This window comes from Clinocottus analis, unplaced genomic scaffold (assembly GCF_023055335.1).
Source record: "Clinocottus analis isolate CAN_PGR_092001 unplaced genomic scaffold, fCliAna1.0.p SCAF_12, whole genome shotgun sequence".
NCBI lineage: Eukaryota > Metazoa > Chordata > Actinopteri > Perciformes > Cottidae > Clinocottus > Clinocottus analis.
Genome location: NW_027175843.1, coordinates 16,103,707 through 16,120,204, shown reverse-complemented (window position 1 = coordinate 16,120,204; position 16,498 = coordinate 16,103,707). Strand labels below are relative to the sequence as shown.

Here is a 16,498-nt window from a genome sequence, read left to right as displayed (position 1 = left end):
TATATTCCTCTTCTGCTATTAAGGTAAGAAAATAAATTGATGAGCAGCATATTGTGGAGTACAGCCCTGTGTATTCTTTCTCCGGTTTTAGGTCATACTGTGCCCACAGGCCATAAGTGATGTTTTCACAGAACCCTTGGGGAACCATCCATTTCAACAAAAATATGCACAATTCCAGCACTGAACCTGGCCAACCATCTCTTCACAATGATACACTATTAAGTACCTCTTGGCTGACAGAAGTAGACAGACAGGGTGACCCACAGTCTATGGTCTCCTTTCTCTGAGCGGAGGCAGCACACGGAGCTGAAGACTGGCTGCCCCGACCAGATAATGATGCCGGCTTTTCGGGTGTACAGCTGAAGAAAAGACAAACTATGGATGACATGAAGCTATTGCAGAAATTGGCCACATCACATCTGCAACTGGGTTTGGTTTGTATTACCATCTGATTTTTTTTTTCTTCAGTATATGTTTGTTGTAATTACTGACAGTTACATGTCAGCTTTTACATTTCATTACTGCTTTCTGGCAACACATTGTGGCCTCTCCCTTTGCATCAGTTTACCAGTTGCTAAGGTAAGGTCAGTGCATGTACAGTATATACTTCTTAATCACCTCAGCGGCCCGCAGTCTGTTCAGAGTTAAACATATCCAAACTCTGTATGATGTTGGTGACATTATGTACAGTCCATGAAGAATGTACCACTGGTACATCTCTACTTTTCTGCCACTGTACACCCTTAATTAAAAGTAGCACGGTCAAAGTTGGATGGAAAATAATATCCTCAGTATTACATCTTCAACATGGCACACACCTTTGCTGCATCGTTTACTTAGATTAATTTATACACATTTTTTACTTCTTATTTGAAATAACTTTTTAAAATTTTTGTTGCGAGACAATAGCTGCCAAATGTTGGTAGATCAATGGAGAACACATTGAGATACCCTGCAAAGTCACTTCTTAAAACTTTATGCAGAGAAAACTAAAAAATACCTGACTTCCTACAGGCCTATTAATACAAAAAGTAGACATGCAAAGCTTTTCCTCTGCAGGAGAGTCCAAAAGTTGACCTTGACTAATTGGTTTAGATAAAACCTATAAAGCACAGGAATCAGGAATCTGCAGAATCATATGGATACATAGAGCTGGCAGGCTGATGCGAGACCATAATTCAACCCAGTCGGGAAACAGTGAGGGGGAAGAAAACTGCACCGTTGTATTTGCGCAGATGGGAGAACTGTGTCTTTTTTGGCGGAGGATGACAAGACGGTGGGCAGGAAAAACACAGGCTGCAGCAAAACTAACCCTGTAGCTTCTAATTTGGTGCAAAGCCTCCACTCCTGAACAATCACGGTCGGTATACAGACTGCCAGACACCTGCCCGTTTTGGATGTGGTGGCACCTGCACCGTTCTTATACTTGACTTCAAAGGCCCAGAGCGAGGCCACTCTGCTAAAACGTCCCACTGCTAGTGGGTTCTTTGTCCTTATCAGCACTCGCAGTCTCGAGCACTTGTTCAATTCAAAAGGAGATGATTGACACATCTGCTTTCTCATGCTGTCTTACAATTAACAAGGATGAGGGATCCATCTCATATTCTCTGAGAACAATCAACAGTCTGTAACTAATCAATGAATGCATTAATTTATCAACTCCACCAGGTGGTGCCAAAAATACCATGAGTCTTAAAACACCTTTTTACCGTGGGATCTGTAACATGAATGGCTTTCACTGCCTAAAATAACCATTTGTAGTATTGCATGGTTCAGTAAAACTGATTTGAATTGCATTGGGCATAAGACATGCAAGACTCCACTGCAGTGGAGTCTTCAGAGGGTGGAACAAGATACTGTTCACCGTATGCCTGCAGTAGCCAGCCGAGGAAGGAACGTCTGCAAGGGACAAAAGCTTCATTTGGTGTTTAGTACCAATAAACTGTGGCTTCAGGGCTCAGGAACAAGTCAAGTTCATGACATGGCATCATGAAGAAGTTCCACAATCAATGGATACATCTGTAAATGGGTTAAATAACGATTCAGGTCAGACTCGTATTTCTAAAAACAGTCTCTTTGAACCAGTTCCATTTGCACTGTATGCCTCACAAATGTGTATTAGTTATGCAATAGTTAACATATTCTGGAAGATTAGCATTTTTCTTGGCATTGTATAAATGTGACAATAAGAGAGGAGGTGCGGGGGGGGGGGGGGGTGTAGGGGGTCTTAGGATTTCAAGCGCATCCTTTCATTATTGTATTCACATTTGTTGAAGCAGACATGCCTCAAAACATTTCAATTTAAATGACTGCCATAAAGGCATGCAGCACTTTTGTCACACAGACAAAAAACTATCCCAAGGAGGAGAAGATGTTCTTCGTGATTTGCCCGCTCTGAAATATCTTATTATTCAGTCCCTCTTGGACCAAACAAAAACAAAATCACGTCTTCTAGTTACTTCCTGAGATAAAGTGACTGCTGCCGTATTGCACGTCATACAATGTCCAATCATCAGTTTTCACGCAACATCAAATTCCATCTTTCCTTTCAAAACAGAGGCGTGTGTTATATACTGAGCTGTGTCATCTGTTTCCTTAGATGCATCTGTTCCAAAGTGTCAAAAACCTACAGAGGCAAAAATATCATCTATGTCATCATGACTGTCCCAGCTGGTGGTCGGAGATGTCGCCTCGCATTTACTCCCGTTTATTTGCTCGGCCCCCGACAGTCCAGACACTGATAGCTCAGTCCTCTTCCTTTGTCTCTTCAGCTGTTCCTTTTTCACACCAGTTCTCAGAGTGGAAGATTTAAATCGACTCCTGAGTGACTGAAAATGAGTTGTCAGGCGAGCACGTCCCCTCTTTGCAGCAGGAGGCCGACAGGCTCTTGGCTCTGACCCTTGAGGAGATGAAGCCCAGCAGGCTTTCAGTCTGAAGGTCCGCAACCTCCTCTGCACGCTGGGAATGAGGACCGATTACAGAAATAAGAGCGATCAGTATTTAGAGAACCCATGTCACAGAATACTCATGTACTTTTTGCTCAACACATAGCAGCTACTTTATACGGTACACCTGGACAGTCAAATGCAACCCAACTTTATTATTATTATTATTATTATTATTATTATTATTATTATTATTATTATTATTAATAATAATAATAATAATAATAATAATAATAATAAATTATAGCCTAGGTAATAGTTGGTGGTGGTGTCCTGAACTGCATTAAATTCACAGGGATTTAAATATTCTGTTTCCTCATTTCAATATTCAACTACAAAATAAATAATGCAAATTATTGAATTGCATTAGATTACATAGCCGTACCTAATAAAGTGACCATTGACCAATATTTTTGCAGTGCTGCTCTTACTTGTAGCCCGCTGCCTCTAGGCATTTCATCCTTTGGCACTTTAAAAGCAGGAAGGTTAAAAGACGCCTTTCCTTCTCCATCTTCTGGGATTTACACCATTGGATCATTTCTTCCAGATGGGTCGCCATGTCGGAGAAAGTAGTGGCCGCTCTCACTCGTTTCTTGAACTTTTGGTTCTGGTTAGCCTTCGATCTTTTCTGTAGAAAGGATTTGCCCTTTGGTAAAACAAGTATGCTATCGTTAGATGTGAAAGACTGGGTGAAAACACTTTGCAATTACATATTCTTTAAAGAACAAAACAATATATATAGTTATATATATAAACACATTTCATTTGGTTCTCTCATACCTTCGTAAAGTCCCTGAAAACGTTGAGAAACGGCTTTATGTCAGTGGCAAGGCCTACATCTAAAAAAAAGAAAACAACAGTAATGTTAATACTGTTGTAACATTGTTTACGCTGCATAACAAATGAGACTATGAGAAAATGCAGCACTGGGTAAAAAGAAATAGAGTTTTGCTAATGTCATCTGGTGCAAATCACACACGGCTACATTGAGGATCACTAGGTCAGCCATCAGTAGCTGGGAAATCAAACTAGAGTCTAGGTAGTTTGCGTTCACGGCTACTGATGGACCACAGACTGGTTATGTCTTTTTCAGAACTCCTGTCACCCTCCTGTGAAAGAGTGTGTCCTTCATAGGAGTGTAATCTTACTGACCTGCACCTACTGAGTCACACAGAACAACGAAAACACACCTCTTTCAATAGAAACACCCAGATCTTCGTTGATCTTCTTCGTTTTTCCCTGGTTCTTGACTTTAACAGAAGCTGTATTATTCCCCCTCTGCTGCTGCTCCTTGTGGTATTTAGCATGGTGACCATGTGGTGGCTTTTTGGTCAGTACAAATGCATCAGAAGGACCCAGGAACTGAGCCATATCTTCTGGAAGGGAGAAGTCTTTGAGGTAGGGCATGGGCTGGGCGTTGGCCACTTCTCTGAGGAGCTTCAAGAGCTGCTGGTACAGAGCGGTCAGGCTGACCAGGACACCGCGGAAAATTACCCTGATGAAGCAAAAGGATGGCAGATTTAGGTTTAGGAAGGCAGGCAAACATCTTAATAACAAATGGGTTTTTTTGTTTTCTAACATCTCAGTGGAATGTGGAGCCACCAACATGCAACGGTGCTTTGTGTGGTATCATTCTGCATTGTTTTATAGCCTTTTTCAGATGCAACAATGAGGAAAAGCGCACTCACCAGAGACGACTGAGCATGCTGGTTATCACCATGTTCATGATAACAAACTCCTCCAATTTCATCTGCTGCTTTGAGAGTCTGAAGCATATATCTTAAGGACAAACCCATCAGGTGGCATCAAGAAAGCAAAGACTGTCAAACTTAATTCAGACGAAGAGATTCCCAAAAAAAAGAGAGATTTGTGTCAGATTGTTATTTACGTTTTTGAACATTACCACTTTTAAAAAGGATACGTGAAAGCTCTGCTGCAACGACTTAATGTGCAGCTCATCAGCTGGCCTGCTCCCAGCACTTTAAGACAGAGCCACTCCAGCATGGGTTGACTGGGGACATCACACTTCCCAGCCGTGATGCCCAGTGCTCTAAACAAAGACACAAACACACACAAGATAATTACAGCCTCCCACACTCAATGAAATGAGTCACTGCAGTCATGTGGGAATCAAAAAATGTGAAGCTGCAAACCAACATGGTTTAACTGATGTCATAGTGGAGTAAGGAGTCCATGGCCACCCTCTGGCTTAAGCTCAATAACCTCCTGTATCTATTCTCAGTGCTTAAAACAGGTTTTCCTATGAGATAGTTATGCCACTGACGGATATGTCACTAAGTCAATGTTAGGCCTACTCTTAACTTGTAAAAAAAATAACAATACATTTTTAAAAAGCACATTTCATTTCATATTTGCCTCTTGTGCTTTTAAACTCTGAATTCTAAAAGTTGCAATTCAGTTTGTTATTAACATATTTTTTATTAATTGAATTTTAGTTTACCACACAAAACCTAAAGCATATGCTGACATGATGTGGAGGAACGTTGCCTTCAGTGTGTGTTTATATAGTTTGTTGTAGTTAATCCATGCACGCTTTCACATACATGCTGGCCTCCATGTTCATAAAAGAAATTGGCAAAAACAGCACATCACACTTGAGACAATGACGCTTTCTTTGTACCTTTGAATTCTGTTGGGACACAGCTCTGTCAGCTCCTGGAGAGCCGCATCAAGCTTCATGCTCTTCAGCCTGTTTATGCATTGTTCAACCTACGAAACATGAGGCACAATATGTGAAATTAGTTAGTTAGAATCAGATAGTTATTTAGCTTTGCCATATTTAAGATCCTGAATGACTGGCCCCATCACCAGGACTAAGATAGTCCAACACATCCCACCTCATAACATGTAGTGTCCAGACGTGGAGGACGTATCCACAGCCCTCACCTGCTTTAAGCCTTTGAACGTCTTGTTGCCTCTGGAGCTGTTGTTCAAGACGTACAGCAGCTCGTAGAGAAGTCGTACTTCAGTTTGAAGAATCTCACTCCGAATAAGCTTCAGCACCATCTCATTTTCCACCAACAGGCCTTTAACGCTCGCATCTGTGTAACGACGACACCCAAACATCACATTCTCCAACGATACAGTAGAAGTGGACACGTGCACTAACACGTGGGTTGCAAGAGGCGCATATGCAGATGTCTGGCGTAGAGGTTTGCGCCAGACACCGCGTATCATCGGCATTTTGAGCTAATATGCATCCGAAAAATGACTCGTACCTGTAGTTGAACTGAAATGTACATTGACACCAGAAACGGCACCGGGAAAAGCAATGTTTACCCTGTTCCACGGTTCCGCTGCCATGCTTTCCTCCACCACCAAAACAATACGGAAGTCCGCCAGCCAATAGTATTCGACTAAATGTAAACGTCAGAGTTTGTCTTAAAGACACAGAGACCACGTTGAGGATCATCTGCAGGTCGGTCTTTTTGAGTGTGTATATGCTGTTTGAATTCTTTATACTTAATCACCAATAAAGTTATGGGATGTTCTTTAAAACTCGTTAAAAAATTATATCCAGTAAAAAACGTCAAGATCATTGATTTGAGTTTTGAGTTATGGATGGCGTTTTCATTGCCCAATTTTCTAGTAAAAGATATGTGTTTTTATTAACTACTGCCAATTGAAGCTTTTAAAATGAATGTGTTGTTCGGTGTCCTAAAATATATATATATATATATTAATCTAATTTAATTTTTATAATGGACAATTTCAGTATCCATAAATGTAAATTCAAAAAACCCTGCTTTATTACTGTTCAAGCAATGTGTTCAAACAATAGATTCATTAAATGTAAAACTCTCGAACATAAAAAGTAGGGCTGGGCAAAGTTGCAAAAAATTAATTGATTAATCGCATGATTTTTCTGCTATTAATTGCGATTAATCGCAATATGCGCCAAATTCAATAATGAAGTAAAAACTAGTGTATTGCACGCTGTCAGACGGCGAGGCTACGGAAGCACGCGCGCATTTACATAAGTGACAGCAGTGTTGCTGTAATGCGTTCATGGCGTTTATCTTATTTATTTTTCATGTTGGATTGACCTCACGCGGGCAGGACTGGCAGAGCCGTGAGACGCCAGGTCTGAACTACGCCGTCTGGAGAGATTTAAAGCGAAACGCCCCTACCAAATGCAACAACAAAAAAAAACATGCAAAAAACAACAACATGCAGTTAACGCATAATCAAATAGTTAACGCATCATCAAATAGTTAAAGCCGTTAAAGGATTGCCAGATTAATCTCGCGTTAACGCGTTATCGTGCCCAGCCCTAATAAAAAGCAATCAAAACCATATAAGGTATTACATATTTTTGTTTACTATATCTTTATCCCAACCTAGCGTTACAAAAATCTTGTGTACATGTAATGCACTTGTATGATGTATTCATAGAGAGAAACCAAGGGTCATTCTCTGGAAGTGATTTTGCTAGTAAACACCCTTGAACATTTTAAATGTATTTTATAAGAAATAAATAACAAAAAGAAAGTTTAACAACTAATTTGGGATTATAATTAATATTTTTGGTAGCACTGAATTATTTCTCCATTTAGTTTTCAAGAAAACATCTGATAAAAAAGACAAAACAATTTGTCCACATTGTGTAAAAATACATATCCTTTATTTAACAATTAGAAAGAATGTAACAAAACAATGAAAATAAGGAATAACTGAATTAATCTATGCACCCTGTTTACTCATCCAGGTGATGACTCGTAAATTCACTTCATCCATCACAGAATCCTCTGACCTTCCCTTCACTCTCAGTCCATGGCTGCCTCCATTCAGCCAGAAAACCTCAACCTGAGCTTTCATTTCTTTAACCATCCTTTCAAAAAGAACCTGAAAGAGCAAAAAGCAAAATATGAATAATTTAAAAAAAGAAATCAGGATTAAAAAAACAATGGAATAATTAATAAATGAAAGTAACTTAATCCTACAACTGTATTAGAAATTGTTGGTATAAAAAGCCTCTAACCGTCCTCACCCTGTCACACATGCTGTCCTCAGTGCCTGACACACACAGTACAGGCAGGTGCTCCGGCAGCCCCCTGAGATCCTCACTCCGTTGCAGATGGGCATGCGTCTGGGCCGGAGGATGCAGGGGAAAAGACAGGCAGATGACACCCTGTACTGCATCCTCGGATTCATCACTCAGCTGCCTGGCTAAAGCTGCAGCAGCACGACATCCCATTGACCTTCCTGTGGATGGGTCACAGAACTTCTGAGACAAGGTATCATACTCAGAGAGTGTAATATTTCATATTGTATTCTCTCTTTTTCGCAATGCACAATTTTTGCGAGGGCTAGGAATGTTTACGGGCAGGACAAACAACACTGGAAATTATATTGACGTACATTATACAATATGCATGCAGTTTTCAGAATATGACCCTTATTATATTGATCTGTCTATTATTGTATTGTCCATTTAACTTCCCACATCGTAGAAATTAAACTCAACAAGTACTTTATACATAGTAAATTGGCATATACTTCATTGTGTCTATGTATACTGTATAGTGAAATTCAAAGTAAGCCCACTTGTGATGCTTACCTCCAACGAATATGTGCTTTAAGGTAAACCTCTGTAGAGATTTCAAGAAGTCCTAGGGGAGGAAACACAAGTGTGTCACAGCTTCCTGCACATGATTATTGTATGGATGGAATAGTGAACTGCGGTCAAGTGAGCCCACATCCGCGTGCATGGCAGAGGTCAGCATGAACAAGGCTGCATTGTGAGTTTACTTTACAAGTTTAAGGATCTGTTTTTAAAGCCGTTTGAATATTGGGAATTGGGACATTATGAATATCATTATGTCATTGAAGCTGACTTTGGAGTTACTTTTCTCCAAAACTGTACAGTAAAATCTCATGGCCATGTACATGCGCATGGCTGAGGTCAGCATGAACAAGGCTGCATTTTAAGTCATGCGTGCGGCTCACTCGGCTAACTTGACCGCAGTAATAGTGACTGACATGCTTACCCACACAGCACGGTAAGCCTTGACTTTATAACCCAAGTTTAAACCTTTACATGTGAAACGAAAACAAAGAAAGCCATTTGAAGCCAAGGCTTGAGCCAGAGAAACCAGATGTTTAAAGTTCATGTCTCCACCCGCCCCATGTGTGAGAATGACTGCCGTATGCACACGTGTGGCCGCAGCAGGGAGACAAATGGTTGCATCGAGAGACTTCGTCCCAAAGGGCACTTTCACGGTGTCCTGAAAGCCAGTGAGAAGTCAGTGAGCACTACTTCTAGTTTCCTGTTTCCCAAATAAATGCATTGTGTTGGTGAACAAGCCATGACAAGATAGCGAGCTTATTATACACTAACGGCTTAAAATGCTGGTGGCTGATGTTTGATATTTACCTCGTCAAACCCGGCCATAGGTTGAATGATGGGACACGGTTGTTCTGTGGCACATGCGCAGTGCGACTGCAGCTGCGACGTTGAATGAGATACTTGAGACGGCGTTAGAAATAAAAGTGACAGTTGCCCAATTAGTTAGCCTTTCGTCGCGTGTTTCACGTCCACTAATTACATGACGTGTGACATCGCTTCCGTTTAAAACCTCCTTGTCCATTACACTATTGTTTCAGGTTTCTTCTGTGATATCAGAAGAGTGGAACCTGATTCATGGCGACATCTAGTGTTCAGGAGGAGTCATTACAGCTTCACTAAATGACGCTTCTACAATGACGATGATTTGACAATGAGCATATTTGCTTTTGCAGTGGGTTTGTGTGCACGTGTATATAACAAAAGTAGAAAAGTGATCCCTTTTAATATACAAAAAAAAATATTTATTAAAAAAAAGGTACAATATTCATATTGTAGTCATACAATTATTAATTAACAAAAACATTAGTTGGCAGTACATCAGTTATGAAGGGTTGCTCTGTAACTGGATGACGGGTTGATCAAAGTTCATCTTTTACCTGAAAAAAAAAGAGATTAGGATTAAAATAGCAGAAGTGGCCTCACTAGACGAGACGGTATCTCTGCCAGCATTTATAACTAACTATGAGCTGGATTTCTTTAACCTGTGGAGAGAAGCGTGTGCCATCAAACACTTAACAAATATATAATTAGTACAATCTAATAAGAGGCAGCATACTTATGCACAGCAGTTTGGTTTGAACTTTCACTTATTAAAATGTGAATAATAATTGTGTATACAAAAAGGTTGAATAGAAAAATGTGTGAAATGTTAGTTTATGGTTTCCCTTCATTATATTTAAAACTTTGGTTACCATTGGTCACCCACACAGCTTGTTTCACTTATGCTGCCTGACTAGTCCTGTTTCTGTTGTGATCCTGTGAGGTAAGGTGAACCAAGACAAAGTCAGTCCGATGCGAAATAAACTTAAGAGTTACAGTGGCACCTTACATACAGCAGAGGGAGCCAAAGATTAAACATTAATACCGGTATTTGGTCCTGGCCCACCTAAATGGAACAGGGCCCTAATTAACATTATTAATTACACCTTTCATAGTTTCCTCATGTATGTTGTTCATATGCTTATGTTTTTTTTTTCTTTTTTTCCCCTCAAACTTTTAAACTGTTTTGCACTTTATTATTATTATTATTATTAATCACTTTATGTTGGCCAAAAGAGAAACATACTTTCAAACTTCTGTATGTTTTCACATATGTAAAATTGTAAAATCTCCTGCAACGACATCAGTGGGTCTAGACTCTACTGGTGTTGTCCTGGTTAATGCAAGCTAACATTAACGGTGTCCCATACCCTCGTCCTGTGGCAGGAACATGGAAACAGGTCGTCTCTGGGCTGCTCTACATGCTCCATGCCTTCTCGAACCTTGGGCTCTGTGACCTGGAGTTTGGCATACTCCTATAAGGGAACAAATAATGCGCAATCAGAACACATTTCTGTATCGTGTGAAACCACCTTATTACATAAATAAGGTCATACAGAGATAATGTAACACATCGGGACATCACTGACTGTGGAATGGCCTAAATGTTACCTGGTAAAGTTTGTAGTAGTAACAAAATATGCCGTTTCCCATAAGGTGGTTGCGTGCAAACTGCTGACCCGCTTGTGCAATTTTCTTTGCCTGAAAGACCGCAAGAATTAGAGGAACTTTATTGTTATATTGTGATTACACCAACAAAGACAAAATAAACTCCCCTCCTAGAAGGTGTTAAAGTTAACCATGTTCATTCTTAAAGAAGTAAGTACATTTCCACTGAGTAGAATTACATCACAGCATTCACCCCCAAATTGAATTCATCATCATTATCATCATCACCTCTTTATCGTGGTCACGAGCCCACTGGATCTTTTCCAGCAGGTCCCCGAGGTCCGCTCTAACTGGGATGTAGTGCTCCCATGGCTGCAGCTCGTTGTAGAAATGCTCGTAGTAGCCAGAATCCTGCTTTAAGACCACACTGTCTCCGGCCAGGAGGTAAGGCAGTCTGTACGCGGCTACAGTGCCGTCAATGTTTATTTGGTACTTGTACTGGTGGTGGAAATGAGACAGAAATTTATAAAAAATTAAGTAACTATTTTTAAAATCAGCTTCTAAAAAACTGCTTATGGTTACGTAAAACAATTAGCCAAAAGCTACAAAGCGCTTACAAGTATCTCACTGCGTCTGGTGTCTCCTTAGTCCTTACTATTACGTGATGTCATTTCTTTCAAAGCTACGACCACAAACATAACGTAATGAAGACTCAAACATGTTGTGTAATAAAGAAATGAAAACTGGCCATGCTGGAACGCGCTCACCTTGAAAAAGTCAAAGAAAGAGACGTGTTTGACCAGTGGCCCGTAGAGGTCCTCGTCATGTTTGAAGAAGAAGAAGTTGGTGAAGGCGGCGTCGATCGCGTCGGGGTGAGCCCTGGAGAGCTTGACCAGCTCCAGACGTTCCTGCCGACTGTCCCGGCCCCTCCAGAAGGCCGTGGCGTTCTTCTCCGGCCACGACGGCCCCGTGTTGGCCTGCACGGACATCATGTCCAGACTTACTCTGTTCATCGGGTGGGCAGTATGTGTATGACAGTAAGTTATTCATCTCAGCGTCTGTCAAAGTTATGGACTCAAATATAACGACATGCAGGAAAAAAAAACAGTTACACCAGTTCATTGTTGTAATACAGAAATATATAGTTTTTGTCATGCAGAGAGCGGCAGCTACAGACGACGCGGGATAAGAGCGAGTATCAGTCATTACGGGGTGAGAATTTCCGCGGGGCAAAAAGTCAACATACGCCTGATATGGAGAGCAAACTAGACGGCAAATAAAATATTTGTTCGCAAATTGTTCTTCCACTGTGTGTGACACAGACACAAACACACACACAAAGTGTCTATCTTGCACTGCATAAAAATGCATGAGGCAATGCAGAGGAAATAATGAGCATCCCGGCACAGGTTTATTTTGGAAGGAAGAGCACATTGTAAATCCTCTTCATGACTCCTGGACCGTAATGTGTCCAAGTTAACTATGACGGCCTTCTTCCACAAAGAAGCAAGCTGCAAACTTTTTCAGAGCCACCCGGAAGGGAGGAGTTCATACTCAGAAGATAACATCTTCCGTGGAGTGTGCCTTTAAGGGTTTGCAGGTACGATTGGTAGACTTCCTTCAAAATGGCACAGCCTTACCTTCCCATGGTCTCAAGGACAGACTCGGTCAGGTCATAGGTGGGCATGACAATATCTCTGGTATTGTTAGAGCCACACCAGGAAAAGATGGGATGCATCCTCTCAGTGTGTTTCCTCTTCTCTAGCGGCCAATCACCCAGGTTCACAAAGAACTCTATATCAGGGAGCCGCACCTGAGCGGACCACAGAGACAAGCGAGAAATTAAACACAAACGACGTGTTGAAGGATTAAAAGGTTTTCAAATGTTTTAGTGTGAAGACAGATTTTAAGGACCGTTCAAGAAGAGCTTATACCTTTCTGGAGAGTGACAAGAGGATGGCGTCCATAAAGATTCTGAAGCCTACATGCTCTCCAAAAGTTTTAACGTAGACCTAAGAAATGAAAAAAAGAGCCAAATCACTTCTAAAAAAAACGGCCCAGAAGATTCCAGCAATTCAACTTCATGCTTAACCACAAACTGTCCTCTGATGAAGACCATGCATTGCTGCCGTCAAGAGTGAACTTTTATTCATAATAAAGGTGTTGTACAGTTGAACATATACACACACACATACACACATACATATATATTCTTTTTTACTGTTGCAGAGATTCGTCCATTGTTAATTTTCATTTCATGACTACTAAAATTGGTTTAGAAGCTCAATTTACAGAATGGAGCATTGGGATTGTAAATCACAGACAGCCGATAGATTACCGGACGTCCCGAGGTAATGATTTAGACGTATCACCAATACAAGAGCCTGGTTAGACGTCCAAAGTGGTATTTTGAGAAGATTATACCCCTGCACACCTGCTAGATAAGACTGTTCTCACAGGTGTGTCACATAGCTTCAGGCTCACCTGGGCCGGCCTGCCCCACTTTACATTATTACAAGGCCTCCAATTACTTTTAAGCCCAAAGAAATTCTACCCTTTATTACTAAACTGCCCTCTGGTTATGATGGTATTCGAGAGGAGGAACGAGGGATTTGTGTTTTTTTGTCAAACTACTTGCATGTTAAAGTTACAGTCGGACTAATATGGTGGATATGCATTGTTTATCTTATTACTCGTGTCTTCTGTGTTTGGTGTTTCTGAAGCGTGAGGTACCTTGTTGTCCTTGACGGTGTAGTGGCAGAGGCTCTGTCTCTGTCCAAAGCGCTGTGGGATCTCCTGCGCATTGAGATCTGGGTCAACACTTGAGTACAGGGCCAGGTCCTGGTCTATCTGAGGGAAGGACTGGGGGCAGTGCATGTGGGCCTCCCATACAGAAGCACTGGGCTGGGGGCAGTCACACCCCTCATGGTAGACTGGGCCTGTAGAGGGAAAACAAAGACGCATCATTTGGAGCCTTTTCTTTCAACTGACTTAAAAAAAATTAAATAAAATAAATCAGGCCCCAAACAAGATCCCCCATACATTTCATCTAAAAAGATATTTTGTAGGAAACATGGATTGTGCACCACCTTTGAGAATGAACGGGGACTTGGCCACAGGCTTGTCCTTGAGCAGAACGTGGATGTGAAGGTCCGTGTAGGTGGCGTACATTCGGTAGCGAACCAGGAAGGAGCCGTCGTGACGATCCAAGATCTGGATCCAAATTCTGGTGAACTCTTCCACTGGGGCCACGATCTTGACTTCAAAGGTCTTCTCCCCGGGAGACGTTGTTAAACTGAGGAGGGAGAGAACATAGAGAATGTGCTCCTGTTAATAAAGAGCAGAGGCCGAAAGCTACCAACACGCTCGCACACAAGTCACAGGGAAACTTCCCACCGACTGAAAAGCTTAGTTTAGTACAATAAGTGATGTGCAAAGCGTCTCGGACGGACATTGGTACTGGAACAGATTGAGCTAGCGTGTTAATATTTGCTTTGACTGCGCCTAAAATCAATCCTTAATACTTTGACTCGATATATTGTAATTTAAAACTACACAGTGTGCATTGAAAACAGGAAGTCAGATGTTGTTAATACAATATAATGGCCCCTGATAGCGACATGCTGGTACCGAATGTCTTGAGCTTTCGCTCCAGATAGAGATAAAAGTGAGAAACTGATCCCTCACCCAAAGCTTGCATGAAAGTGACACCCACAGAGTAACAGAGGGCGATGCCTTCCTCGGGCCCATGGGAGCCTTTTGATGAAAGGGTGTTGTTGGAGGTTGTGCGACTCTTTCTCTCTTGGGCTGCAGACTTTCATGTCCGCTCTCTCTCACTATTGACTAGTTTAAAATGTCAAAACGATTGAAAAAAGTGTTTCACTACGTTGTCCTGTCTTTGTGGTCATGCAGTCCTCAGGCGCTTATGAAAAATACAGTGACATTGTCCTGCATCAAAACACTTGGGAGGTTATAGTTCAGTCATTTTTTGTATAGAGGCTTCAAAAAGAACCACAGTGACCCAAATATAAGGAAATGTGTATTTGTGTTCCTTCTTATCAAAATTAAGATGGAATAGTGAGGGTTTTTACATTTAAGTATATTCATTTCCCATCTAGGCTTTCAAGTTTAACGCAATCTGACCCATAACACTGGAGAAACGTTTAAAGAAGAAGAAAAAAACGTATTGAGGGGTTTCTACATATTTGCTGATTTGAGAGGTTTTTTTTTTAACAATGATACAACTTTCTCACATGTTGTTGAGTCAAAGTTAACAATGAGGTGCAAATCCAAAATAAATACAGTATATGTCGTACAAATGGTTCAAAGGAAAGCTCGGTCTCGTTGGGGTTGCATATAGATATGTCTGTACAGTATTTGTAAGAGGGTGTGGTTTAAGTTATTAATTGTATTCGATTAACCATGATACAACGGTCTCACATGTTGTTCATGTGATTAAATTGAATAGACATAAATAATTTTCCATGACACTAACATACGCACAAAGTGACACTACCTTAGACTAATTCAAAAGGAGGAGCATTTTGGAAAGCAGCACTGCTTTGCCAATAACTTTTTACAGTTTGCCGAGACTTGGAAAAAAATGAAAAGGAAGGGGGAAAAAAAAAGAAAGCACGTACTGGCTGCGTTCAGCAGGCCGAGCGTTCACTTACTTTCTCCCCGAGCTGTCTGCCGCCTGCACGTAGAAGAACCGAGCCGGAAGTACCACGTTCGCCTCGAGTCCGGGTCCCCAGACTAAAGTGTTTGCAGCACTGGGTACCGAGCCCGGGTCTGCTCGAGCCCCTGGGACTTCATGTCTGGACAGATCCAGGACCAGCAGCAGCAGCCACGAAAGTAGCCGAAGAGACATTACCTGTCCAGAGGCCATTGTCCGCTGTTATTAGCGTCAGCCGCTACTTTTCTCTACCCGAACTTGCCATTGTCGTTTAAAAAAAAATGTAATAAAAAAGTACCCATACATCAAGAGAATGAGTGTAACTCTGGACGGCTAGCTTACGCTTTCAATGTGCGTTTCCATTTGGGGCAACACATCTCAGAGGTGGCATTGCTAACAGCAAATATTATGTCTAACACACGCGCGTTGTGTTGTCTACGCATCTGCTCTCTGTGACACAAAGATCACGGCGAGCTAACTACATCCAGAGTCCTTGTACAGTGAAGTCAACTATCTGCTGCTGAATGAACGAGGGGCGGGACGAGCACCCGCGGTGCGGCAATCTGATTGGTCGCCACCGCGCTGACTCTGCGTTTGATTGGCTGCACGAGCAATTGACTCCTGATGTGAATCTGATTGCACAAAAGTCCGGAAGTAAGCCTCGTCTACATGCTGGACATGGCCTGTTCATGGTGTGACGCTCATGCATATGATGATGCTGAGGGAAAGGGATGCAACCATGTATGCAGCTTATTCTTTAGCACTATAAACATAAATAAAATTCACTTTTATGTCAGCTTGTGCTCAATGTAGAAAATAGACCCCTTCACAGTTATATTATGTTTTATATTATTTAATTGC

At 41.4% G+C, this 16,498-nt stretch overlaps 3 protein-coding genes across 7 annotated transcripts; all 3 read right to left on the bottom strand.

Moving 5' to 3' along the window:
- Positions 1-195: 195 nt before the first annotated feature.
- Positions 196-6,272, bottom strand: nepro (nucleolus and neural progenitor protein). Of its 3 annotated transcripts, none has more exons than XM_068572591.1 (9): positions 6,246-6,272; positions 5,853-6,007; positions 5,587-5,675; positions 4,867-4,995; positions 4,634-4,711; positions 4,136-4,440; positions 3,726-3,784; positions 3,377-3,591; positions 196-2,958 (listed from the first exon to the last, which is right to left on the bottom strand). In XM_068572591.1, exons 2-9 carry the CDS (start codon positions 5,970-5,972, stop codon positions 2,619-2,621), a joined length of 1,335 nt encoding a protein of 444 aa, XP_068428692.1. In that variant the 5' UTR covers positions 5,973-6,007; positions 6,246-6,272; the 3' UTR covers positions 196-2,618. The 3 variants fall into 3 exon arrangements, with proteins under 3 accessions (XP_068428692.1, XP_068428690.1, XP_068428691.1); XM_068572589.1 differs by having other exon boundaries at positions 6,185-6,270; XM_068572590.1 differs by having other exon boundaries at positions 3,377-3,573; positions 6,185-6,270.
- Positions 6,273-7,568: 1,296 nt separating this feature from the next.
- Positions 7,569-9,566, bottom strand: tex30 (testis expressed 30). Its single transcript, XM_068572091.1, has 5 exons — positions 9,343-9,566; positions 8,957-9,193; positions 8,527-8,578; positions 7,957-8,171; positions 7,569-7,811 (listed from the first exon to the last, which is right to left on the bottom strand). The coding sequence occupies exons 1-5, from the start codon at positions 9,358-9,360 to the stop codon at positions 7,650-7,652; spliced, it is 684 nt and encodes a 227-aa protein (XP_068428192.1). The 5' UTR covers positions 9,361-9,566; the 3' UTR covers positions 7,569-7,649.
- A 193-nt stretch (positions 9,567-9,759) lies between these two features.
- Positions 9,760-16,142, bottom strand: poglut2 (protein O-glucosyltransferase 2). Of its 3 annotated transcripts, none has more exons than XM_068572087.1 (10): positions 15,636-16,142; positions 14,052-14,257; positions 13,696-13,901; positions 12,897-12,974; positions 12,603-12,775; positions 11,730-11,967; positions 11,251-11,460; positions 10,966-11,055; positions 10,725-10,829; positions 9,760-9,911 (listed from the first exon to the last, which is right to left on the bottom strand). In XM_068572087.1, exons 1-10 carry the CDS (start codon positions 15,848-15,850, stop codon positions 9,894-9,896), a joined length of 1,539 nt encoding a protein of 512 aa, XP_068428188.1. In that variant the 5' UTR covers positions 15,851-16,142; the 3' UTR covers positions 9,760-9,893. The 3 variants fall into 3 exon arrangements, with proteins under 3 accessions (XP_068428188.1, XP_068428191.1, XP_068428189.1); XM_068572090.1 differs by lacking the exon at positions 15,636-16,142 and adding an exon at positions 14,650-14,761 and having other exon boundaries at positions 14,132-14,257; XM_068572088.1 differs by lacking the exon at positions 15,636-16,142 and adding an exon at positions 14,650-14,755.
- Between the last annotated feature and the right edge of the window lie 356 nt (positions 16,143-16,498).